The 27,971-nt window shown below is 41.9% G+C and overlaps 1 protein-coding gene across 3 annotated transcripts in view; it reads right to left on the bottom strand.

Moving 5' to 3' along the window:
* Window positions 1-16,433, bottom strand: part of TSPAN8 (tetraspanin 8) — a 29,798-nt gene extending 13,365 nt beyond the window's left edge. Inside the window, exons 1-4 of one of the 3 annotated variants that reach the window (XM_084796613.1) lie at window positions 16,317-16,433; window positions 15,641-15,806; window positions 6,322-6,384; window positions 716-853 (exon numbers count right to left, since the gene is read on the bottom strand). In XM_084796613.1, the coding sequence (XP_084652739.1) occupies window positions 716-853; window positions 6,322-6,384; window positions 15,641-15,700 (261 nt within the window). In that variant the 5' untranslated portion in view covers window positions 15,701-15,806; window positions 16,317-16,433. Of the gene's footprint in view, window positions 1-715; window positions 854-6,321; window positions 6,385-15,640; window positions 16,042-16,168; window positions 16,188-16,316 lie in introns of those variants that run through there. The other 2 variants (XM_084796614.1, XM_084796612.1) reach the window with 2 other exon arrangements.
* Window positions 16,434-27,971: the final 11,538 nt, after the last annotated feature.

The following is a 27,971-nucleotide window of genomic DNA, read 5'->3' as shown; positions in this document are numbered from 1 at the left end:
CACACAGAGACCACAGCGCACGCTCACCCACACAGAGACCACAGCACATGCTCACCCACACAGAGACCACAGCGCACGCTCACCCACACAGAGACCACAGCACATGCTCACCCACACAGAGACCACAGCGCACGCTCACCCACACAGAGACCACAGCACATGCTCACCCACACAGAGACCACAGCGCACGCTCACCCACACAGAGACCACAGCGCACGCTCACCCACACAGAGACCTCAGCGCACGCTCACCCACACAGAGACCACAGCGCATCCTCACCCACACAGATTGCTTACTTCCACCTCTGGCTGGAAAGCTCCCTCCTCCATCCTCACCTTCTCCTCTTCAGCCACTCTCACTGCAATATGTTTTCATTTATTATTCTCCCCCTGACCCCAATGGATTCTGTCTTACTGTTTTCTGTGCCACTCAATACAGTGTCTGACATACAGAAACACGGTCATGTTGCATGAATGAATGCCTGAACTAGAGAAGGCGTGGCTGATTTAAAAACGTGTCTTCCTTTAGCCTCTAAAGTTGAGTAAACTCAGATTTAAAATGATGTAATCCAAAGCCTACGCCGTAGCATCTTGCATAATCAAATTCTCTAAAATACGTTAGGGTTTCATGAAGCTTGGCGAGTCCTCGGCAGATCACAGGGACGGATAACTGTTGAGGTCTGTAGGGTGGATGCTTGGGCTGCTCTGGAACCCACCAAGAGGAGCATGCAGCGGCTTTCCTTCACAGCTCCGCAGCATCCCAGGAAACCAAGGACCATGATGATGGCCCCAACCGCAATCAAGATATTCACAGAGACATAAGGGTTCGTGCCTGGGTCTCCAGAAGTGATGATCTAGAAGCAGAGAAGAGATTGGTGTATGCATTCCTTCTCTGCGTGTTTATTTTTCTCATACTCTAAATATTCCCCCTGCCCCCTTTGCCCCCCTGCCCCTTCCCCCCCTGTCCCCTGCCCCCTGCCCCCCTGCCCCCTGCCCCCTGCCCCACGCCTCCAAGTACCCACTGGGTGCCAGGCTCTTCTCTGAGACCCCAGAAGCTTCTGTGATCTCACCCAGTGAAACTCTCTGCCCCGGCAGAACTCACATCCTATGAAGCGCCACCTTCCTGAGTCGTGTTTCCAGCACTGAACTGTCCTATATGAAACTGTATGTGTTAGCTGGAGGAGCTATAATGGCCTTCTTGAGTTGTTTCTAAACATTTAAAATGAAAGATGCTTTTAGTCCTTTCTGATGGGATCTTTGCTTCACACATTGCCGATTTTGTACCTAGAGTAGCATGATGGAGCCTTTGCTCTATATAATAATCTAATTATTTTGACTTGGAAACATCCCAAGTTCGCCAAGTCGCTGCCGTTTACAAGAATGAACGTCAGAGTCATGTTGAGCTGAAGAAGCCGTAGGTGAAAGAGCAAATAATGTGAGATCCATTTACATGGGGCTGAAGAACAGGAAATGCTGTGGTGATTAAAAACCAAGGAAGTTTGCCTTGGCGTGAAATAGGGGAGAAAGCAGGACCTGCCTGAAAAGACACAATGGGAAAGGGTTCCAGGCTGATAAACAATGCTCTTACATTTTGGTAAGAACACAAAAAGCCCGGTTCCTAATGGTCCATATCAACTCTTATCTTCTCATTCCCAGAAGGACTTAACCAGGAAACTTAATTTTACAACTGTTCAAATTATGTGATGTTGATGAACATCTGGTTACAGTGGGTGGGCTACCCATCTGGTATAATTCAGTTTTTCTGCACAAAACACAAGTACACTCCTGGGCATTAACCTCATGGGATCCCAAACCCATATGCCCGCTTGTCCTCCACCATGCATGTGCAGTAGTCAGTCACAATTAAAGATGGAGATCCTGCCCCGGCATTATATATGCATGCTGAATAAGGTCCCTGTGCTACTGGAAGCCCCTGGGTTCTGGGCTGCCTCTAAGGAAAGGCATTCTGCCTTCCCTAACCTGCCAGGCCACTCATTGGTCACACCCCGGATGCAAAGATAAGAGGTGCCATTAGTGATCCTTCCATTTTGAAGGCTTTTTAAATCCACTCATAGCCTACAGGGAATATGTCTATTTACTCAATAGTCAGTATGAAGGAGTGTACGGAAATTATGAAAGCCTAAACACAAATATCCATATTCTACTTGGGGTCCCAACAGGTAACAAGTTTGTAACCCAGGACAGTAAGCTAACGTGAGCCTTTGGGACCATTTTGGGTTTGTAGAAGGGAAACAGGCCAATTCTGTGATTCCTCAAGCCTCCTTCGTCTGTGAAAGCATTTGCTTAGATGTAATGCTTAGGTTTACAAATTTTAGGCTCGGCTTGTATCCTTTTATTTTGTTGGAGGTGGGGGGGGGGAGATTTTTATTTGTTTTGTTTTTAAGATTGGAGCCAGACATCTCAGGAGGGAGAATTAGTTTTCTTTAAGCACGTGGCTCCTGGTATACAGATCGCTGCGCCTCACATCCATGAGTATATGGGCAATGCAAATTGGGCTTGGTGGGTTATTACAAAAACAAGAGTAAAAACATAAATTTTGGAAAGGGTTGGAAGTAGAACGCGTGGATCTGAGATCAGGGGAAGACTGGGTGGATGAAGATGAACAAAATACCTTGTACAATGTGTAAGATTCACAATGAATTGATAAAAAAATATTTTTTAAATTATTAGGATTTTATTATTGCTAGAAAAACCATTGTTGTTAGTAATCGGGCACAAGGTCAGAGACAAAGCATATATGCCAGGAAAACAGCTTTGAGAAGGCAGCTCTGTCTGGTCTTCAGGACATGCTGCGATGTCTAACCATGTGGAAGACTCTAGCAAAGTTATTAGAACTCAGGAGAGAGAGCCCAAACACAGCGAGAATAGATGGGCTTTCTCCACGGGGAGCTTAGTGCAGCTGATGCCTGTGCGGGCACTTGTAAAACCTACGGTGAGACTGACCCTGCTGGGTCGCCCACTGCCAGGGCTGGGCCGGAAGGAAAGCCTTGTGGGGCCTCACCAGCCATCACTGTTGCCAGTTCACCCCAACAGACGCCTGTTCTTTCTGAAGAGTGAGCTAGAAATCTGAGTTAGATGCTTTTTACAGCCAGAACCCAGCAAAGCTGTCCCGTATAAACAGAGTTTGTATGTTTTTTAAGAAAAGGGGAGAGAAAACACACACCAGTAATCCCAGCACATGCAGATCTCAGTGAGCTCGAGGCCAGCCTGGTCTACAAAGAGAGTCCCAGGACAGCCAAGGCTTCACAGGAATACCCTGTCTTGAAAAAACAATGCACACACACACACAAAAAGGGGGGAGGAATACTAAAGAGCAGCTGTGACTCTGAAAGATGAGGATGCTAGGATCTTCTTTAGCTTAGAAGAGACGTCTGAAACAAGGGTGGTGCCCATGTTTTTGGCCTTGGGAGCTATTGGGTTTATCCTTTAAAGCAATCTTTCCAAGGCACGTTAGCAGAAAGAGATGTCACCTCCCTGTCAGTCTTTTATGTGTTTGTGTTCATGTTGGCCCTTGTAAAACTGCTAATTCTATTTTCCCAGTAATAAAATTCAGCTCTTCGCTTGGTGTTGACTCTTTGCCGCTAACTGCAGATAAACACAAATGGCACTGGCTTTGTGTAAGGCAGGCTGGCTGTTGTCCGGGTCCTGACTTTTGTTCTGTGTAGGAGGCTCTAACTGTGACAACCAGTGCTGTCTAGCCCCGTCAGCCTATGTCATCCCCAGATGTGGAGTCACATTCTCTTAGAGACAACAACTCTCTTGTAATATGTTCAATGTGTGTTTCTTAGCAGACTAAACACCAAGTTTGCTTAACTGAAATACTGGGAGAAGGGAAACGCTGACCAGAAATCAAATAATGATATAAAATTCAGGCTGCCTACACATCTTCAAAACTCTAAAGCACTCTCAAAGTGATGGTTGTTAAACTTTGTTTTTAATTTCGAACCCCAAAGTCAGACAGATTATATACATCTACTCTCTTCCTCCTCTCAAACACCAGATGCTGAGGCCATCAGGAACTTAGAGCCACATTTATCAGTATAAATAACAAACGGAATTCTGATAAATTGGGAGGTAAGGCTGCCTGCTCCACCCAGCCTCTCCCAGTTACTCATTTGGTGAAGTACGGAATGAGGAAGTCGCTAACTGCCTCAGGGATTCTCTGGACTCTCTGAGGATAAAAGAAAGTCATAAAAGGGGGCTGAGGGGGGAGCTAGAGAAAGAGAGAAGAAGATGGGGGACAGAGAATAAATATTTCTGGCAAATCTGTCTATATTAGAAAAGGAAACAAAGTCATCAGTTTGCTTTTAATACGTCTTCCCACTGAGCTGTGTCAAAGAACATTTAGTTGCCCTATGATATAATGCATTTAAATAATTTTAAAATATTGTCTTTGCTTCTGGCTTAATATATTACCTTTATAATATTCATTAGGAATTGGAATTGTTTTTAAGGGATGAAAAACTACTGGAGCAAAACCTTTGAAAAGGTTCTGACCATAGCTGATTTGACCCAGGCAAGAGCCTGCCTTCACAACCAAGGGTGAGCAAATGGCTCTGCAGGGACTAAGAACAGGAAAGCAGGGCTGCGGGGTGTTCTTTGAACTGTGAGGGAAGAGGAGAGTGAACGTAAGAGAGGCAAGAAACGGAGCCAGCATGGTGTTATTCTGGATAAATCTGGAACAACAACCTACCCACCCCCTAGTGTTTTCTCCCTCCTTGCACGTTTGTTTGTTTGTTTGTTTGTTTTTATTAATTTATTCTTGTTACATCTCAATGGTTATCCCCTCCCTTGTATCCTCCCGTTCTTCCCTCCCTCCCATTTTCCCCTTACTCCCCTCCCCTATGACTGTTCCTGAGGGGGATTACCTCCCCCTCTATATGTTCATAGGGTATCAAGTCTCTTCTTGGTAACCTGCTGTCCTTCCTCTGAGTGCCACCAGGTCTCCCCGTCCAGGGGACATGGTCAAAGGTGAGGCACCAGAGTATGTGAGAAAGTAATATCCCACTCTCCACTCTACTGTGGAGAGTGTTCTGTCCATTGGCTAGATCTGGGTAGGGGCTTAAGGTTTACCGCCTGTATTGTCCTTGCACGTTTGTAACACTTGAGCATGGAATAGAAATAGTATGTGTTGAGTCCCAAGACTGGGGCTGGAATTGTGCCTGTAAATTAAACTTCCAAAGGTGTCCTGAGGACATCTTGATAAGAGTTTTGTCCCTGGGATGAAACCATCTGTAGCATGAGGAAATGGGTCTTGTTAATTGCATGCATGATCAAGAAGCTGAGCACCACCTGAATCACACTAGTGCAAGTGGCAGCCACTGGATGAAATGGCAGCCTCAGGGATACTAACAATTCCTTGAACTGTGCTGCCCTTGAAATCTGGAATCACATTTGTCTCCAAAAAGATATTTCATCTTCTTCCACTTTGGACCACCCACCCTGGGATGAGCTTCATGATAATCAGAATATACTACATAGAAGTTACTCTTGGTGCAGAGGAAAGACGTGCTGCGTCTGTAAGCTGTCCAGCCTGACCTTTAATAGCAAAGGAGGCAAGAGTTTACTTAGACCCCTTCCTACATCTCCTTGTGTTAAAGTCTTTCTAATTTGAGAATGATGATTCTAGAATTTGGGAGAGAGCCCCACCTCGGGTAACGCATGTTAACAGGGAAACTGGGGTCATTGCTCAGGGTTCTTAGTCTCATTGATAAAAGAATTTAAGAATGGCCTTAGAAGAAAGCTCAAGGACAGTTTTATTTCAGCTTGAAAAAACAAAAAACAAAACTGCAGGGCAGATGAGCTGTAAATTTTGGCAGATTCCTGGAGGAGGAAGAGGGCTAAGCGGGAGAGGGAAGCCATACAACTTGATCTGGGCTGGTATGTTCAGCCACGGATGTCAGACAAACAGCCATATTTTAAAATGGCTTAAGATAAATCAGCCTTCCTAGGAACTGGTTCCTTGGCCAAGTGATTGACTAGTCCAATTGGATTGACTAAGTCTTACATTTTGGGTGGCTTGGAACGTTAGATCTCTCCCCATGCCAGAGAAATAGCTTTCCCTTAAGGCACGTGGGTGCTTCTGTACCAATAGCTCACCCTGCTCAGCTCTCTAAAAGGACTGTTCCACACAAGGCATATGATAAGCAATTGTGATTGTCTAAATTATAAACCCATATAATGTCACAAAAGACAAGGGAAGAATTATAAGAAAACTGCCACGGTACATTTACTGTCTGCCATTATTAATGCCATTGCTTTTCATTATGGAGACACAGTTGCTTCATGCATCCATACTTACCTCTTTCCCGTCCTTGCTGACTCTCATCCATATCGCAAGTGCCAGGATCAATGTACCACATATCTGTAGAAAAGGAAAAGAAAGTTAGAACGCAAAGATAAAATGAAATGCTTTTTAAATTTTTTTTTTATTTTTAATTTGTTCACTTTACATCCCAATTGTAGCCCCTTCCGTCGTCTCCTCCCAGTCCTACCCTCCCTCCCTCATCCCCCTGACTCCATGAACTCCATTTATCTGGATGCTGCAATAGTTCATAAATAACTAGACCGTTGCGGGCTGAAGTGCTCCATAGCACTGATAAGAATAACAGCCCATTTATAGTGTTAAGACAAGACGAGACCTCTGCTGGGAGGAAAAAGACATTTCCCATTATTTAATTCAAGTCATGTGTTCCCCCCACCCCCTACGGTTTAAAGACAAGATATCCTTAATATGCCACTGGATGTGACTCTTGGATTCTCTAGACCAAGAAAGCAAGGCATAACTCACTAATCATTCAATATGCATTCAGGATTTCTGAAGAAGATAGAAGTTTCCAAAGACAGACAATAGTAGAACATTTGACAAAATGTGAAATTAAGCAATGATAGTATATATCAATCAATATTTTAAAACTCAAATAAACTTTCTAAAACATATTTTTTGTTTTTTAGGTAGTAACGCTTACCCAGTGAAAAGAAACAATGGTGAGCAGTATTTAATGTCTTAAATCCCTTTAATGGTTTTTCCAGATTCTTTCATTTGGACCATGGCCAACACACAAAATGCGAAACACATTTTACTTTAGTGTAAGGAAAACTCTTGTCTCTCAAGGTTAAAAAAGCAAGAGATATACAAAGTGGCCTCAGAAAACCAAAGATGTATCATTAGATAGTTAGATTGAGAGCAGCCCCGGTAACATATCAGACGCAGTAGGCCTTGGAGGACTTTCTAGACGTTTCTGACCTTTCCATACTCTAACAGAGAAATGTCTGAGTTCTCCAAAATCCAGTGGCCTTGGAGTGTCATTTCTTGGACCACAAAAGAAAGCGTAACTCACTAATCATCCACTATGCATTCAGGATTTCTGAAGAAAATAGCAGTTTCATGTATGGTTGAACCATACGCCTGCAACCCTGAAGCAGAGCTAAAGGTGCTTTCTCACTAAGTTTGCAGTAGAAATAAGATCAAGGGGCTTTTTAAAAGAACAGGGTGTGCACTGGGCAACTGAGAAGACATGGAATCTTTGCTGCCTAAAAGACCTCAAAAGCCTTCTTAGTCCAAACTGTTCGGATAAAGTAACTGTATCCTGGTAGATTACAGTCACAAGATTGAAATCCAGGCCAACACCTAGGCAATTAGCCTTTCCCACCTGCTCTAACTCCTACAAAAATTGCCTCAGTTATTCTAATGCAATTTAAAAAATATTTTGTCCACTAGCCAATAACCTATGCAATTGACTCTCTTCCATGCAGGCATGTGAGACAGCATAAGTTAATAAACGATTAGAGTTGTGAGCCTCTTTGCCCCTTCCTTCCAATAAAGCTAATATTTACAAGGGAAGATAAGGACCCATGTCAGCAGGTGTTAGTTAGCAAGTCAGAGAGTGAGAATTAGTGTCAAGTGATAACAAGACTTTCTGATAGTGATTTTGTAATAATCACATTTTTCTTGCTTATTAATTGATTTTCTTGCTGATATTTTCTGATTTTTTTCTTCTCCCTTTGCAAGTATATTTACACTTATCATCTTTTAAAAACTGTATTCCTTAAGAATTTCATACAGAAAAAGAAAAAAATAATTTCATACAGTGTATCTTTTATTATGTTCTTTTTCATCTCCAAATGCACAAGCTATCCTGTTTCTCTTCCTGCTCAATTTCATGTTCTTTCTTTTTTAAAAATAAAAACAAAAGAAAAATCCACTAAAAAGCATGGAGTCTGATTTGTGCTGGCCAACTACCCGTGAGCAGTCAGCCTGGAGTGTGGTCGCTGGACCCAGTCACTCCACTGAAGAAAACTGACTTTCCCTCTCCTGGCTGCTATCATTTGTGATAGCTTCTTGTCTAGTGATGGGAGTTCGTTCCCACTTCTTTGTGTTGGGATTTTGTTTCCCTTGAGCTTGTGCAGATCTCAAACACGCCTTCAATGTCTCTGAGTTCGTATATTTATCCACACCATTGCTTCTGTTTTCTTAAAATCGTCCACCACCTTTGCCTCTTACAATCTTTCTAGCCCCTCATCTGCATAGATCCCTGAGTCCCAGTAGGGAGGGGGCTCTCTCAATAGTGGAGAGATGTGATTTTTTAAAATCCCATTCAGGGCTGAGCACTCCAGAGTCTCTCCCTCTGCATGCTGTACAGTTGTTTGTCCCTGTGTCATTTACCATCTACTGGACAAAGACACTCCCCTGATTGAGGGCTGAGGGATGCACTGATCTATGAGTAAAGTAATATGTCATTAGGAGTCATTTTATTGGTAAGTTCATTTAGCAGAATAATAATAGCTTTTCCTTTTGGGCCCCATGACCTATCTGGTCTCAGGATCTCGGCATCTTTAATAGTATCAGGAATAGGTTCTATCTCATGGAATCCATCAGAAAGTGGTTGGTTGCTCCTACAACATTCCCGCCACTGTTGCACCAGTGGCCATATCTTGCAGGTAGGTTGTCATTATAGCTCTTAGAGGCCATAGTTGGGAGAAACTGATGATTACTTTTCTCCCCCAGTAGCATGTATAGCATTTAACCAGTAGAGATGAAGCTTTCATCGACTACCAGCCAGATTTCTCCATATCTGATGACATAAGTATGTGATGTCTTAAGCAATAATGTTTTACCATCACATTGTAGAGGGTAGCTAATAGCATTAGCAATTGTCTGTAATGTTTAGGGGAGTTTATGGGACCCCTTTGGCTAACAATTCAAAATTATCTAGCCATTCCTGGTACTAGGCGTTTTATTTAGTATCATTTGATGTGTAGTTGGAATTCTCTCTCTCTCTCTCTCTCTCTCTCTCTCTCTCTCTCTCTCTCTCTTCCCCCCTACCCCCAGCCCCCCTCTCAATAATTTAGTTTTAAAATGAAAAGATACTGTTTACAGCACATCTTTCTCATCTCATTGGAGAAATTCATATGTAAAGGTCACAAACTTAATATCATTAGAGCCTTCACAAGTGCTACAGCTAATCTTAAAAGTAGATGTGCCTTCTCTCAGCTTAATTAAGCGCCAAGGAATTCCACTCCCCTTGCTTTGAAACAGGCCAACAGAGTGAGCTCACATGACTGTCCCCAGGCCTCTCCTTTAGCTCTGAGGATTTGTCACGTTGTTAAGGCATGTCTAGCTGTAGGTATTTTTGGTTGTAAGACTGTGAAATGAAACAGATTAGTTAGCTGGCTCTAGGCCTGGCATCAGTGGACATGTAGAACTGCCTGGCTTATCTTTATTCTGGTTTCACACTCACTCAACAGTTGCTGTGGTTTTTACCCAGTTCTAACTTGACACCTTTGATTTTTACAATTGAGATGCAGTTGATCTGAATCAGTGTTCTGAGAATGGAGGCAACTTTGATATTCACATATGGGCAAGCAGTGGTGTGATCGCTATCTTCCCAGATGCTCATATACAACACTGCTTCAGTGCCTATATTCAGAAATAAGACTTTTTGGAGATAATTTAGGTTAAATGAGGTCTTCAAAGTAGAATCCTAATCTGGTAAGACTGTGGACTTTAGAAGAGAGATCTGTCTCTGTCCATAATTTGAACCCCTGGGAAGGACCATGTGAGAACATAGTTAGAAGGCAGAGAGACCCTCACTGCACATCCTGCTGGCCAGCACCTCAATCTTAGGCCTCCCACCTTTCAGAACTGTAAGAAATTAATTCCTGTTGTTTGAACTACCATTCATGGTAATTTCTTATGGCAGCCCACGCTGAATATGACAGAAAATGTGCCGAAACCAACGAAATGTCAAGAAGAGAGTGGCAAGCACTCTCCCAAGCACAGCTCCCAATGTCTCCATTGGCCATCAGGGAAGAACAGTCTGTATAATCAATAGCAACAGGCTTGAAGCCACTTGAGTGGGATATCTGAAGTGGAGTGCAGCATCATTGAGGGTGTACTCCCATTATCCTCGCAGACTTCTTGCCTTGTGAGAAAAGAGGAGGCTGGAGTAGGACTAAAAATATGCTTATATCTTAAACACCATTTGAGGGGTGATTTTTTTTTAAATATTAAAATGCTTTAAGCCAGGCATGGTGGTGCGCGCCTTTAATCCCAGCACTCGAGAGGTAGAGGCAGGCAGATTGCTGTGAGTTCGAGGCCAGCCTGGTCTACAGAGTGAGTTCAGCATAGCCAGGGCTACACAAAACAAAAACAAAACAAAACAAAACAAAACAAAACAGCAATATGAGCCATCACAGGAATAAAAAATTATATCAATTAAACTACTGCATCCAATCCTTGCTTATAAGTTGTCTTGATAATCAATCCTTCCAAGTAAAAGTGCCACCCTCCTTTTATGCATGCAGAAAGTGGAGCACAGAACAGCTAACGAGAATATGTCAGCACACAAGGCGGTAGAGGACAGGATTCAGGATCTGAATCTCAATTGGTGTAAATCACATTTTTTTCCCCATTTCTTTAACTATGATGGAAGAATGCTTGTCTTCTTACATGTTCTTTCTGTTCCAAAATCCAACACAGAAAATTATTCATTGTGATATGAAATAGTTTCATATCTTTTTCATTAAAATGCCTTTAAAATGTTGGCTGAAATGCCATTTTTTTCCATCAGCAGTTACTGTTATGTTGAGTCTTTTATGGCCATTAATTCATTTAATCATCACAATGATCTAAGGAGGTAGGCAGAGCTTTGGTCATAATTTGTGTAGATGACAAACTGTGAAGTACTGAGAAGCTGTGCCCTCCAAAGCTGGTGAGGAACCAGTACATGTTCGGCCCATGCTCATTACAGCTGGGCCCTTGCACCTTTGCTGTTGTCATAGTCCAACCAAATAGCATAACTGTGCAAAGACAAGCAGCCACTGTATTAACAAAGCTCATAGATTTCAGTCCCATTTAACTGTTCATCATGGGGCTTTTCATCAGCTGACAGGATAAGACATAATTATGTCATATCATTTGTGATGTGCCCTTATCCCAAGAAATATGTCTGCTTTGCATCCAAGCTCTTGACAAAGCTGAGAACATCCAGTTAGAAAAAAAAAACAGTAAACAAGTAAACATTAAATCACTGGTTCCTGGATTTGCTTCACATTCAAACTGCTCTCTGGGCACTTCAGACTCCTTCCTTATGCACTCATGGCTTCAGGTGCAAATGCCTTTGGCTTTCTGGCTTAAGCCCTTTTCCTTGCTGTGCTCATTTAAAGCTTAGTAATGTGTCACTTGCTTTTCTTCATGAGACCTAATGGCCACATGATGCTCTGTGTCTGGAATTTATTATCCTGTATCTTCCCATAGAAGGCCCCACACTCCATGCTCACCCAGATGCCCAGGAAACACTAAGTTTCTTTGATACTGCCAGGCCTGTCCTATCTAAGAAGGGTGTGAGAGAATGTGGGCATTTCCTGTGTTTGACATGAGACTCGGGGAAATAGGTTTTGTATCTGCAGTGTTCCTATTATCGATAATACCTCCAATTGTCCCATTTGCAGCAATCTCCAGGATGATTAGGAATGATTTTCAATTCATGTGGGTTTTTTTCCTTGCCATAGCAATTCTATCACATGCAAACCACCACATATGTGTATGGCACATCAAGTTCTCCCTGAGGAGAAACCCGTATGTTTAGATCAAATGATCATATGCATATCTCAGAGATATGTCAACATCTGGCCCCACTTTACCAAAGGCAACTTTCACAAGTTAGAACCAGAAAGAATGTACTTAAAAACACAAGGCCTTGGACTTCAACAAGGAAACCACATCAATGGGAACACTAAAATTTTTGCTTAGGTAAACATTAAGAATGTGACAAATTGCTACTTTCCTGTGAAGGATCATAACTTTCCCTGAGAGCTCTGGGCTGAGGGGAGACAGGAGAGTGAAAAAAGGAATGTCCCTTGGCTTAAGGAACAGCTCCAGATGCCCATATTTTTGCTGATGTGACATGTGGCTAAGAAGTTATCACTGGCCTTTCTGACTGTTGTTCTCACCAAGGGTCTCTGTCCCTTACGTAGAGCCTGCAGGTCCCACCATGCATGGCGATGAGACAAACCCATGAGGAAAGTTAGAATTATCTAACTGAAATCTATAGTATTAGAAAGATTTCCTGTGTGACCTCAGAGAAAGAATAGATTGCAACCATAAAGTAATCAGAGTTCCCCAGGAAAGCTGGGACAGTGTCTGGGAAGGAGATGGCGCACAGTGAGGCTAGCTGGAGCTGACCTTGAGCCTTTATCTTAAACCCATTCTATAGCCCTTTCCTGGATTATCTTTATGTAATGTTTTTGGTTAAAATTTGGATCTATTCCAAATTCCTGTTTGTGAATTAGACAATGAATTCTCAATTTCCATCAGCACTTTGCATTCTTGGTTTATAAAACAAAGATGTATTTTAACTTCTTCCTAGTTTGAAAAGTGTTTCTGGTTTGTGTATTTTCAGACACATTTTTAACATCTTAAACTCTATGCACTTATTAGCATATTAATATTTAGTTGTTTAAATTATCATAAGTATATGATATCATATATATCATAGAAATATAAACAATGGCTGTAGTTCTGGAAAAAGCAAAGTGATCAGGATTTCTTAAAGAAATAGGTAGTTCTGACTGTTCAGAAAATGAGCAAGTGAGTCTTGCCCCACTTAGTAATAAAAAAGTTATAAGGATTATTATAATCATGTCAGAAAGAATCAGAAGCCAACTTGAAGTGCCTCTTGACAAAAAGCCAGAATAAACTGCACATCAATAAGAATAAAAACTTTATTGAACAATATTTTCATTTCATAAGGAAAATATCTTATTGTTGAATGATATGAGAAAGTTAACTCATTGTTTTGAAATCTGGTAAAAAGCAAGAAAGAAGCATTTGTATCATATTTGTGTATGCATTCATAAAATCTGATAAAAAGCAAGAAAGAAGTATTTGTATCACATTGTGTATCCTTTCATTATATATAATGTATGTGATATATTTATGTACATATATGTGTTCTCTCACACACATGTGTGTGTATGTGTGTGTGTGTATACACCTATGTGGGTGTGCATACACACAAACACACACACACACACACACACACACACACACACACACACACACACACACACACGCTGGATGCTCTGGAAACCAAACAATAAAATCCTCCTCAACTAACATGAAGAAATATTGATAGCACTAGATTTTCATCCATTTCAATCTTTTAATGACCAAAGAGTGAACTGGAGCATCATCACACACAGTGACGCATCATCTATGTCCTGATGAAAGAACATAGCACAACTCATGTAGCAGCAGCTTCTCCTGCACAGAAGACTAAATCTTGACAAGCGGCCTGACGCCATTGCTAACTTACAGAAATACAGAAGATAAAAAGGTATGGCAGGGCACACCTTGAGTGTGTGGACAGGAAAACTGAAACCACAGAAACCTCGAGAAAAAAAAAATGGCACAAAATCTCAAAAAGAGGGGAAGCGACAAGGTTTGAGGAAGAGCCACAGATTCAAATGGCTGCACGAGCTGTACCAGCTGGCCCCAGCCTGCCAGCCTTTTCTGGGTAATAGTTCAAATAACCTATTTAAAGCAATTAGAAATTTAAACCCCAATTAAGAAATCTTTATTTGATTATTAAAGTATAAGAATGATATTGTAGATACATTAGTAAATGGATTTTCCTTTCGAGATGCATGCTAACATACTGATAGAGGAATGATAGCCCTCATAGTTTCTTCATAATTGTCTGGGCGAGGGGTTGAGAGCGTGCACATCTATTTCATGGTTTTAGAGGCCGAGTAATGGAGTTTATTTTCCAAATTTGTCTTCTTATATGAATGTTGGAAGGCTTGAAAAAAAAGCCAAAGAACACATTCGTTTCTTCCTTTATATTCTACTCTCAATGACTTTAATAATTCAAGAGTAGCAATATATCGATTACTTTTTAAATTTTGTCATATATGCTTGAGTTTCAAAAAAAATTTTATAGTTTCTAGTAGTTTCTTTTTTCTAGGAAAAAAGGACAAAGTATAAAGAAAAAGTTTTTAAAATTAATTTAATTCACTACTATGTCACCTATATTCATTAGGGCTACTGGCCATTAAGTGGGAAGTCATTTCACACAGCAAAGTTTTATTAGTTTGTTTATATCATCATTATTTTAATGCAACAGAAATTTATGGGATTGGAGCTTTTCTTTCACCCCACTGTCCATGTCTAGTTAAGAAAAGGAAAGGAATTTATTGAACTGAACCAGCAAAAGGTTCAGACACCAAAACCATCTTTCTTTATTCTTAATAATGCATAAGCTACTTTTCTATGTAGAATATAAAAAATGTTTTCTGTTTAAGCACCCTGGGATATTTCCATTGCTTTACTCATGGACAGATTTTAGTTATTCTGTATATATAAATCAGTAAGGCTATTTCCCAAACATCCCAGCCCATCCCTTCAAGTCGCGATATTCATTTTTCAATGTTAAATGATACTTTCAGTGTATTTGTTTTAGCTACATCAACAGACTCCAGCAAAAGCATAGTTTGCAAGGCCAAACCCTGTTGTTTGAAAGGGTGGGTTGATGACACATCAAAATACTGACTTCAAAATACTAATACATAGTCACTGGCTTAGCTGACTCTTGTGATTAAATACTCTCACGGCTTCTCCTGGAGTATTTCAAGACCTATTATTTTTCCTGGGGGCTCTGAAAATGATCTTTTCATGTACTTTTCACTAGTGCCAGCCACTAGTTAGTCACCTGTTTTCAACCCTGATGTCAAAAGGGGGAAACCAGAAGCCACACTGAGTCAAACTGTTTTCCTTGGAGTCCTTAAACCGTACAGTGCTGATTTACATATAACTAGGAATAATTGTGCTTTAATTAAAGGATATTTTCCCCCTGTGTTTAGTCTTGCAGCAATATGAAAACATTTGGGAAATGTTTATCTTCAAAGAACTTGAGTACATTTTTTTGAGTCATTGGCTTATTTTCAGTTCCCCAAACATCCAAAGAAAGACAAACAAATCTAAACACTTAGACGGAAAATGTCTCCCCCCACCCCATCCCCCAATCCTCTAACTCTGCTTAAGTCTGTTCTTGGTTGTGATATTTATCTCAAGATCTTCTTTCTTGTACAAAACTGATAATTAAAAGAAAAATACTTACCCAGAACAAGAAGTTGAAGAAGAACATAGAATATTTCAAACAGCCACTCACACCTGCCATTTCGGAGAACGGACCCTAACCCAGGCACGGTAAAAACTAGTGCTTACAGGGCTGCCCTGCAGTAGGCACTGGAGGATTTTGTCTGCAGAGATCTGTGTGCCAGCAGCTTCAGGGCAGAAACAGAGAGCAAAGAAGTAGACGGAAGAGAAGGAGAAAAAAAAAAAACAGTTATTAAAGTAGATAAAAAATTAACCGGCACATTTAAATATCCCTATAACATTATCTTCAGGCGAGTATGTTCTTTTTCCTTGTTGTGGCTGCTAAGGCGTTGGGCCAGGATATTTACGATCTGTTCTCAAAGCCCGCTCCCTCTAGAGTAAACAGATATCAAGTTAAGGGAGTGGCCGGAGCAGAGGTGGAGAATGGCACCGCGAGATAGTAGGTGGATAAACTGGCGTGGCCGCCCTCTATTCTAAGCATGCGGAAACAGGCTATTAGGCTCTCAAGTAAAAAGGCCTAGTGTCTCACTTCATTTTGCATTAGGTTTTGATAAGAGCACAAGGCTCCTTTCAAATGCAGCAATCCGTATTTGGGGTCCAGGATCAATTACAGCAGCCTCCCTATCCTTAGCTTCAATAAAAGTGAAACAGCCATTGATCCGTGTTTTCTTTCCTACCTGTGCAGCGTGCCTTGTTTGTTTTGTTGTTGTTATTGTTTTCCTTCAAAGGAATCCCAGGGCATTCCTTAAATATCTGTCACTTTCAGGAACTGAAAGGGAGGTGGCCTTGAATGTTAGGGTAAGACCATTCAAGGAGAGAGAGGGAGAGGGAGAGGGAGAGGGAGAGGGAGAGGGAGAGGGAGAGACAGAGAGAGACAGAGACAGAGACAGAGACAGAGACAGAGACAGAGACAGAGACAGACAGAGACAGAGACGGAGACAGAGACAGAGAGAGCGCTCATTCTCAGCCTGCCCCTACTGTGTTCAGTTTATAGCATGGTTTGTTTTTAAGGTGAATTCTGGTTTCTTTCTTCTGAGAAATGATCTACAGCAACAGTTGCAGTCTAACTCGGTTTCTGGGTTCTGGGAAGTTGACAAAGAAAATTCCTTTGGGAGGCTGCTTGTGGGCTCCTGAAAGCATCTCATTCAGCTGTGTGTGCGGCTAATGGGATGTAGCCTTCACCAGGTGAATGCGCCCTTCTGAGATCTATTTAGGCAAGTTGCTTTGAGAAAAGAACCTGAGTCTTGGGTTTTTCCATATCCTGCCCCTCAAAGGACCCTCCTTGGCCCCTAAATAAAACAACTCTATACTTCAAGCGTTTGTAAGGAAAAGAATTCCTTTTTTAAAATCTGTATTAAATGTGATTATAAAAAGTAACCAGGGTCTTATCCCATCTTCCCACTTTTCTCTTATATTTGGCTTTACTCTGTAACTATACAACTATATTTCTGATGCACTGTCAGCAGTAATGTGGTGCCACAGGTCAAATTTAGGGTTAGCTCCCCAAAATAATGCTGAACATGAAGGCCATTGATTAGTAGGACAAGGAGATTCGGAACTTGGTCTCTAGCACCCCTGCACTACAGATGTCTGTGTCCTGCCACACCAAAGACCCACACTTGTTTCTCTGTGCCTCTGCCACAGGCTCTTTACTGACCGAGCCGTTGTCTTCCCAGCCCACGCCCATCATGATCAGAACAAACGTCTGTGGTCTCTTATCTTCACTTAAGTGTGTCTCCCTCCTATTTGACTGTTTATGGCAGAAAAGCAGAAACTCTAGCCCACTTCCCTTTATAGTCATAGCATCTAATATGGGAGATAAAGGGGAGTGGACCTACAACCCGGAAGCCCAAAAATTATGATTAGTGACTCCTTCGCTGAGCTCCCTGGGGAACTGTGAGTGTGGTACCCGAAAACCAAATCACATGTCTGTATTTCAAGCCTTTCTGGAACCTCCAACTTTCTAATATTAATGCTGGTGATAGACAGCAGTGCACAAGTGAACACACCCATGGAATACCTTTCCAAGAAGACATCCAGAGCCAGTTGTCATAGATGTGGGCACATTTTCAGAAAGGCAAATCTATGCAAAAACTCAAACTTGTTACTTTAAGAAAGTATCACGGAACTGTCTTGTGACAAAGTCCCTTCTAGAAATAAAACCAGATGATGATTATCAGATCTGGATTCTGTCCATCAGTGCCAACTGTTGAATTTTGAGGTTTGAGTCACTTATCACCTTAATTACCATGGTGATTGTGGTCCACATGTAACACAACAAGAGGAGGGTGGCGTGGAGTGGGGTTGGAAGTCTCAGTCATAACTATTAGACATTCTAAAAGATCAAACCAGAAAAAGAGAGGCAGTGGCGAGTGGGACATTGTAAAGAGAGACAACTAGGAACTGGCAAAAACTGTCAATAGCTTTAGATACAGATGCCCTAGTGTTACCATCATCGTATTCAAAGTAAAATAAATGCACATGGTAAATAAAGGAGGAGGGACTCAAGTCTGACTAATCACAGAAACTCTCGCAGTCACCACTGAGTCAGGTTTGCTGACAGTATGAAAACCCTGGCGGGGAGAGAGTCCACTCCAGGTGCTGGAAAGGGCACAGTAGGAACAGCAGGGCCCTTATATTTAACGCAGTGTTTCCTCCAGGCTGTCAGATTTCCTCTCTGACTCAACAGGGTCGAAAGGTGGAGCCTGTGAGGGGTGATCAGGTTATGAGGGATGTAAAGTGTTTTGGTAGGCGTGGGTTCTTATCTTGAGAATGGATTGTTTTGTAAAAGCCTGTTCAACCTTTCTCATGCCCTTTCGGGCACAGCATGCTCTCCCCCAATGCCTCCTCCTGCACGCGCACGCACACACACACACACACACACACACACACACACACACACACACACACATACACACACACACACACACACACACACACACACACACACACACACGTTCCTCTAAGCTTCCCCCATCTGTGTGAGTTATTGCAGCATAAAGGCAGTCATCCGATCCAGCCTCTTGGATTTGAATTGCCTAAGCTGCCAAACCGTAGGAAAGAAACCTCTTTCAAAGCTGGTGTACTCTGTTTTAAAAGCATAAGATGCACAAGATAGAATGGATTGAGAAAGTAGTCATAACAATTACACCACCATGGTAGTCTCTCCTCCTGTTCAGGACACAGCCTAAACTCCATCCCCCAAGCTATATCCTGTGTGCCTTACTAACTGTTGTGAACACTGCGGTTTAGAAACCAAGGATCAAAGTACCTGTTTTCAAACAAGTTGTACTAAGAAGATGACTTCCTCCTTATAATTATGTTTTCTAGATCCAGTGATCTAAACAATAATTATCAATGGAGTACTTTAAAAAAAAACTAATAACATATTTTATGAAAGAAAGGCCGTTTTCTATATTCTTATGTCTCTGTCACTCTGATAAACAGTTATCACATTGTGACCAATGAGTTCATTTTCTCAAAGGTTAATAGCAGTGGCAAGAAAACGATGTTGTGATATTGGGATGACTCTACTTAGAGGTGGGTGCGTAAGGGCATCAAATCCCATAAAGTATGTATGTATATATGTATGTATGTATGTATTTATTTATTTATTTATTATGGATAAATTTTTAAAATTAATTTATTCATATTACATCTCAATTGTTATCCCATCCTTTGTATCCTCCCATTCCTCCCTACCTCCTGCTTTTACCCTATTCCCCACACCTATGTCTGTGACTGAGGGGAACTTCCTCCCCCTCTATATGATCATAGGGTATCAAGTCTTTTCTTGATAGCCTGGTATCCTTCCTCTGAGTGCCACCAGGCCTCCCCATCAAGGAGACATGGTCAAATATGGGGCACCAGAGTTTGTGTGAAAATCAGTCCCCTTACACCCATCAGAATGGCTAAGATAAAAAGCTCAAGTGATACTACATGCTGGCAAGGATGTGGAGAAAGAGGAACACTCCTTCATTGCTGGTGGGAATGCAAACTTGTACAGCCACTTTGGAAACCTATCTGGGGCTTTCTCAGAAAACTGGGAGTAGGACTTCCTCAAGACCCAGCTATTCCACTCTTTGGAATATACCCAGAAGATGCTCCAGCTCACAACAAGGACATATGCTAAACCATGTTCATAGCGGCCTTATTCATAATAGCCAGAACATGGAAACAGCCTAAATGTCCCTCAGTAGAAGAATGGATAAAGAAACTGTGGTACATTTACCCATAAATTATTTAAAGTGAAAAGAAAGTTCCATTTGGAACCCTCGCCCCAGTCTTTTGGGGGAAAGCTAAAGGGTGGAGTTTCTGGTTTGTTGTGCACTAATCCACTTCCTGCCTGTGTCCAGTGTTGTGCTTAGCACTTCCTTCCCTGTGCGCGTACACAGTCAGCCCAGGAAAACCCTTCCTGCACCCCCAATGAAGGGGGAAAGCATATGATATGAGCACAGTCCCTTTTGCTCCTTTGTAGAACATTTTAAACAACAAGGCTGTACTTACATTAATTATAACTCAGAAATAATTATGGTCACAGTTACAATGCCAGTATTTTGTATTCTTCATCCCCTATAAATATTTTTATTTTAAAATATTCTTGACTTGTTCTTGGACATAAGACAATTAACCATGTGAATTGGCACAAGGGAAATATATAAGTGTGTGTGAGAGAGCGGGAACTGGAATCACTAAGATATGTTAGTAATGGTTGTAAATAAAAATTGAGTCACAATGGTGCAGTGATTAAAAGTGAACGTGGACTTGAGATGCCTCTTGGCTCCTCCTTGGTGTCTCTGAAACACTGCATACTCCTTCTAAGCAAGCTGAGAAAAAAGCCAGATGCTGCCTGGGATTCAAGCTCAGGCCTTTGGCAGCCCTTAAAGACGAGCTTTGCCAACCTTCCCTGGAGTGATCTAAATCTTAAGGGATTCACTTTAAATGTTCTCGTGGGAGCTGAGGTGCCATTTTCTTTCATTTATGATAAAAAATATGTTCACCTATAACATGAGAGTAACTGTTCAGAAAATCTACTCCCTGTTTAAAAAAAAAGTACAAGATCCTAGTAATAGATGAGATTCAGTAAAGAGAACAGTATATGTGTCACCAAGATTTGTTAGGCTCCGGAGCTTAGATCTCCCAGGATCCGAGCAACCAGCCAGACCCTCTGGCTGGGGCTCCTATTGGGCTCAGAGTGAATGCTGCCTTGACCTCTGGCCAGCTTTTCTGCTCAAGTATGCCTTTTCTCTCTGCTCTATCTAGTCTGATCACTAACAATGCCCAGACAAGGCACAGGGTGACTTGTTAGGCTTCTGTGTGCTGCACTGTCATTTCAACTCAGTCTTTCTTCTAATGCTGTATTCTTTTAAAAACTCCTCACTTACATATGATTGACCTTTCAGTCCTAAAGACTTTACTACCTGATCTCCTGGAAGTTAATCTTGTTTGTTTTTTGGTTTTCCCCTTTCTTCATAACCATTTTCAGACCACGATGTCCATCAAGAGACCGAGGAATACAAAGCAAGACTTTGAAATAACCAACTGAGCTTCACTGGACAGTTCATCTTTATACCAAATATTTGCCTGGTTGTTTGCCCTTTCAGTTCCAACGGCAGCCTCGTCTTCTGTGAGCTCTCTGAATAAGTCCTTTGTTTGACACAGTCACAGGGTTTACATAGCTGTTGAGCATGATTAAGCTCTGAGTTAATGGTGATTAAACATTAGGAAGTGAGTAAAAGTCACTAACAAAAGCTTATAAGTAACATAATCATAACAGAAGAGTCCGGGCAGGGGCATTTAAGGCTTACGTCAGTCACCCACCACTGAAACGGAAAGAGCCAACAGATCCCCCACTGACTTCAACACAGGCTTGCCCTCTGACTGACCATGAAGAACATTTTATTCATCATAGAAATTTGGATCTCACAAGTGACTACTTCCAAGTCAGAACAATTTGTTCAAGAGAGGAAGAGTATATGCATTGCTATTATGGATCCCAGAAAACGATTTAAAAAAAAACAGTAGGAATTCAGGGCAAAAGCTCATCTAGAAGGAAATCCTGCAACCTGCATTTCCACCTTCATAAGAAGCAACAAAACATATCCCAAGTAAACTCAGATGAAAAACTGCAGACAAACCAGCAACAGCAACAAAGATAAACACCTGCTCTGGTTTAAGTGGATCTTAAAGCCACCAAGAGCCCTATTTTAAAATTTTCATAAGGGACTTGATTATTTCCTTAGTATAATAAGAAGACATAAGGAAAGAGAGAAACAAAAGAAAGAGTATCCTAAGGAACCTGTGGCTAAATACCCGGGACATTGTTCCAAAAATGAGAAGACAATAGTCTGCCTGTGTTATCCTCACCACGTTCCCTATAAATGGACACCCTCAATTCTAATCAGCTAAAGTGGACTGTATGAAGAATACACTATGTTCATGTGTTTATAGTTTTACAGTAGTTACTTCACAAGGGAACAGTGCTCCTCCTATGAACCGCAGACTATTTAACACTACTAGCCAGGGCAGGGAACCTCCCTTCCTACTTGTAAGTCAAAGGGTTCCAACCAAAAGACCCTAAAGCAACGCAGACTGTTGTCATTGCTCTTGGTTTTCTACCAGAATATAAAGGTTGATATCTGTTCCTGCAGACACCATACACTTTGGTCATAGGGCGTGGATAAGTCAAACGGATACTAACCTGAAAACCTCCTCCCTAAGAACTGGCTTGCATAGATACTACACAGGCCACTAAGGGATGGAAGTTGTCAGCAGTCCTATCCAGCTGTAAAGCTTGAGAACCACAAGATAGAACTGACACGATATCCCTAAAGATGCCTGTGTGGGGGAAGTAAACAATGTCTGTTGAATTAGACCAAAAGTTGGCTCAACTGAAAAAAAAAAACAACAACATACCTGGTACTGTACATGTAGCCAAGGACTCTTGGCTGGAGAGGTCATAGGTTCCCCAGAAGAAGGTGCTCCCTCTATATAATAAAATAACATACTCTGCACGCACCTCCTAAAGACTCATTCTTAAACTCGTGGATAAGTGCCATCCTCCCACCTCATTGAAGTTTCTTTTTGTAGCAGATGGAGACGAGTGTAGAGATCCATGGGGTACCCAGGCCCAATCAGGACATTTGTAACATGACATCTACACCTAGGGCACATCATGGAAGGACACATCATGGAAGGAGGAACAGAAAGGCTGTAAGAGCCTGAAGACCACAATGTCTGCCGTGCGAAGGTTTCTTCTGAAAAAGGATAGAATGCTGCTCCCATGAACTCTCAACACTATGGGAGCCTGAACAGACCCATGCAGACCACACCAATCAACGTGTCAACATAGACGAAGGAAAAACTAGCAAGCCCCCATCCCTAAATGAATATCTATAGGTAGTCAATGGCTAACCGAGAGAGGGAGGGTCAGATTTTTTTTCTTTGTATTTACAGGGATGAGATCACCAATCCTAAGGCGTCAGCACCAAACAACTGGGGAAATGGCAACAGAGCTCAGTAGATTGAGTAGTAGTAGTAGTAGTAGTGTGTGTGTGTGTGTGTGTGTGTGTGTGTGTGTGTGTGTGTGTGTTCATGAATTTGAGAGGGTGTGGTTGGGAATAGAAGAGGCGTTTGAGAAGAATAAAGAAGGGGTAGGAAGAATGCAAATACAGTGTACTCATATACGAAATCCTCAAATTAAAACACACACACACACACACACAGACACACACACATATACACACACATACACACACACAAAAACAAACAAGTAAAAGGCTTAAGAGAACATAATATACTCAAACAGTCTTTCTAGAAACAAGGAAGTGAATGCGTGGCACATGGGCTCCCTCAGAACATTCTTTGGCTCCCATTTTCACTTATGGTCAGATCTCACCATGTCCTTTTCCAACCTTCTCAGAAATTCTTTTACTTATTAACATCATGGTTGACTCCAAAATGTCTCTCCATGGACAAACCATGTGAGAAAGTCAAAACGTGTTTTAAAAAACATTAGTCTTAGGGGTCATCCAAACGTGTGTAGGTCAAACAGATCCCAGGGACTGTTTTGCTTTACACAGTCAGTTGACCTCTACTTCTGCCTACATTAATCATTAAACCGAAAAAAGAAATTCCAGAGAAGACCTTCTTGGCTCGGGGTCTTTGGGGTTTTGTTTGTTTGTGTGTGTGTGTGTGTGTTTGTTTGTTTGTTTGTTTGTTGTTGTTGTTTGGTTGGTTGGTTGGTTTTTTGTTTTGGGGTTTTTTTGTTTTTGTTTTTTTGTTTTTGTTTTTGTTTTGGAAAGGACCCAAACTTTGGGATGCATGCTCTTTGTTTATACCATTCTCTTTAGTCAGTCAGCGGATTTCTGTGACCTCTCTGCAGACCTCCCTCTCACTTCATACTTTCCTTCCTTCCTTCCTTCCTTCCTTCTGTCCTTCTTTCTTTTTCATAGAAGAGTGTGAAGAGATATTCTTTAGCCAGACAAACTGGTCAAGAGAGAGCCCTCCCCCCAAAATGTCCAGGTACAGGAATTTATAGGCACACATATGCATATGTAACCACACAGACACATACACACAAGTAAAATAATTAAATTTAAATGTAAAAATCATTTTTAAAAAAGAGTTAGCAGAAGTTTAATTCAATGAGTGGTATAATCCAGTGTTCTACGCAGCAGAAGATGATAGCTGGTTAAGATTAATGAGTGTGTGTGTGTGTATGTGTGTGTGTGTGTGTGTGTGTGTGTTTAGTGCATATTTAAAATTAACATAAAGAAGAGGAAGAGATGAACCTTAAGAATCCCATGAAGGGGCCTAATAGAGATAGATACCAAGCGGGCTGTTCAAAATATAAATGTAGGATTTAGGGGAAACATCACGACTAAGGATAACCAAGTGACGTGAGTGATATTTAGAAGCAGAGGGCCAGGTAAGGCTGCCTACAGAGAAGAAAGGATGATAGCAAAGCTCTGGACTGCGTCCTGTTTCAGAATAGTGTTCAGAATTACAAAAAAGGAGACATGAACGCACAGGACTCCAAAGCAGTTAACAAGGAGTTAAGTGGGGGGAAAAAAACACAGCAGGGAGGTGTCCAGGGAGCAAGTGAGGAAAGTGTCCTGAGGAGAGAGATGGGGCGCTGCCAAGAGCTGTAAAGAGAGAAGTCTAGTAAGATGAGAACTCCCCTCGCCACTGGTGTGAGCAGGATGGACATCACTACTGGGCTCGAGAGAAAACCAGTTTTAGTTGCAAAACCGGAACCGCGCCCCAGTGAAAAGGACTGAAGAAAGGATGAGAAGTGTTCCAATCAAATTACGTCTTAAATGATCATTTCAAATTTGACCACAAAAGGGAGCAGTCAATATATGGATTTATCCCACAGTCCTCTAGACATTTCAGAGGGAGATGTGAGAATGCATTCTCGTATAAAAAGAAATGTGTTCTCACAACGTGGACAAGTATTATTGTGTCATATGGATTTAAACTCCTCGTTGGCTCTGTGAAAGCCTGTAAGAAATCTTTAGCGCGCTGAATACTGAGTGCCGCGCAATAGAAATATAGGGCTCCTTGGATACTAACTTCTTACATAGGCACTCAAATAAATCTCTCTCAGATTACACAATAGCTAAAAATCATATTGAAGAGCAGAATCTGATGCTCTGTGCAGCCAAGAAGGAGGCTGGAATCCAGGCTTGTAAGGCGCCGCCGGATGAGCTAGGCATGCGCAGATGTAGACATTTTCCATGAACCTCCATTCTAGGATGAGGAGCTCCGCTCTGGGTTTTTTTTTCACATTTCCCCAAAGTTTGAAGTTTAAAACGATGTGATGCGTGTCGTGGTTTTCTTTGGGTGGCAGGGCTGGAGAAACAGGATATCATGGGCTCTGCTGAAGTTGGAAAGTAATGACCACGGGGCCCTATGACCCGCCCTTGGGGCTGAAGCGCCAGCTCCGTTACGAGTCTGTAGAGTTATAGCAGCCAGATACAAGCAGTATTTTGAATTCAGCTCATTCTGAGCATCCCATTAGCATTGGTGGCTCTTCTCAACATTGATTCTTCTGTATTTGCCCCTCGCCCTTTTTTCTCTTGACACCAGTTTCTCCCCTGATTATTAAATCTCTTTGTATGTCATCTAATAGCATAACATCTCTCAGGACCTCAAATTCAAAACAATTAAATTACAATGAGTTATCTCTTCAAACAACTAAGATATATTGTATTTGCTTTTTTATTAAAAAAATCAATACACTATTTTTTGCAATAGTTACAGATTTAGAAAGAAACTAAGCAGAAAATAAGGATTACCTGCATAATCCAAACCCCAGGCCCACCACAATTTCCCAAATTGTTCACATCTTGCATCTGTGTGGAATATATATACATTTTCATTCTGGGGAGCCACTGTTAATGCGTTACTATTAAATAAAGTCTGTAGGGCCATCTACTCAAGTGTGGGCAATCTACCAAGGGCCACGCCCATGAAGAAAATTGGCTCTCCTTTATCCAACAGCCATCAACTACCACAGCTCCTCAGTTAGGCACGGGCCCCATGAGGCCCTCCTCCTGTCCTTGCTGGAACGCCGACTGGCTTGCTCTTGTGGAGGGATCCATGGCTTCTATGAGTGTGTGGGGAAAAAAAAAAAGCCAGCCCTTCCATGTCCAGAAGACACTAGGTCTGGCTCTGGTGGTATGGCATCGATATCCCATTATGGCTGAGCCCTCTACAAACTCTTACTCTCTTCACTCTTATCAGTTGTTTATCTCTATATTAACCATAATCCATGGTGCAAAAAAGGAAGCTTTTCTGATAAGGGGTGAGAGCTGCACTCACTTCCGGGGATAAGGATAGGTATTTACAAGGCATCGTGATGCTATGGGCACTTTGTCGACTAATAGTTGTAGAGTCTCTCCTAGGGCTTATGACTTCCCCAGGCATAGGCTTTTGGTCCAGTTAATTGATAACAGCCATGTGTTCTCCTGTGGGGCAAGCTTCAAATCCAATTCAAGAATTGTACAGTACTTCTAGAACATTCACCTCGCTGTTGCACCAATTGGCATATCTTACCACACTAGTCACTATTGTACAGGATTGACAACTGACTAAATCTGTTCATTTTTCTTCCCCCAGAAGTTTACATTGCATCTCCCAGCACTAGAAAAGCTAGCTTTCAGACTAAGTCACACTTGATTTCCCCATGCTCTGTAACCAAAATTCGTGGCATCTTCAGCAATCAGGTCTTACCACCAAGGTCTGGAAAGCAATAATAGTAGCACATATAGTTTTGTGGGGTCTCTGAGACCCCGTAATCAGCAAGTTGAAACAGGTTCCCTAATGCTTGGTTGTGGAATATTTAATTACCAGGAAACACAAGTTCTGGATTATATGGTGAAGGATCTCTAGGCTTATAAGCAGCCTTCAGAAAAAATGTATACTATTTTATACTTCTGCAGGCAATGAAAAAGTGTTTTAATTGCTTTATATTTTTGTCAGCATTCAGTGTTGCCATTGCTTTGGATTTTAGTCCCTCTAATAGACACACCGTGAAAGCTCATTATTGACTCATTAGCAATCCTCTAATGACTTGATAGTGAGCACATTTCCACATGCTTATTTGCCACCTGCACATCTCCTTTTGTGAGTTCTTCAGATCCTTTGTGCAGTCTTTAACCTTACGAATAAAAACTAACAGTTATGGACTTGCTGCTTGCCATAGTCTCCTTTGAAGTGTGTGGTTTGTGTGTGTGTGTGTGTGTGTGTGTGTGTGTGTGTGTGTGTGTGTGTGTGTGTGTGTTGAGAGAGAGAGAGAGCCCACGTGGCAGAAGAGGACCATCTCAGGGTGGCCTTCTCAGTGTGCTCAGCAATCCTGTCCCTGAAGGGGGGTGCTGATGAAGTAGCCTCCCTTGGGGATTGCCCTCTCAGCTTGAAAGACTTTATCGAAAATGCTTTGCCTTGAGATTTACCCAAGGGGCACAGGCTGCCTGAGGCAGACACTGCAAGCAGCCCCTTAACCCTTCCTAGAACTCAGCCAGCTGTGTTCTAGAACAGCAGGAAGAAGAGGCTGGGTCACACAGCCTGACTGGCAAAGCTGCTCCACGTAGTGAGAGAGCATCTGAGGTATGCCATAGAGCAGTGGTTCTCAACCTGTGGGTCATAACCCCTCTGGCAAACCTTTGTCTCCAAGAAGAATTACATTATGATTCACAGCAGTAGCAAAATTAGAATTCTGAAGCAGTGACAAAAATAATGTCATGGTTGGCGTGGTGACCACAACATGAAGAATTATATTAAAGGGCCGTAGCTGTAGGAAGGTCGAGAACCCCCTGCTATAAAGGCTC

The sequence above is a fragment of the Acomys minous genome, assembly GCF_964271855.1.
Source record: "Acomys minous genome assembly, chromosome: 9".
Taxonomy (NCBI): Eukaryota; Metazoa; Chordata; class Mammalia; order Rodentia; family Muridae; genus Acomys; species Acomys minous.
The sequence above is the reverse complement of the archived record's forward strand: the minus strand, read 5'-3'. Positions and strand labels throughout refer to the sequence as shown.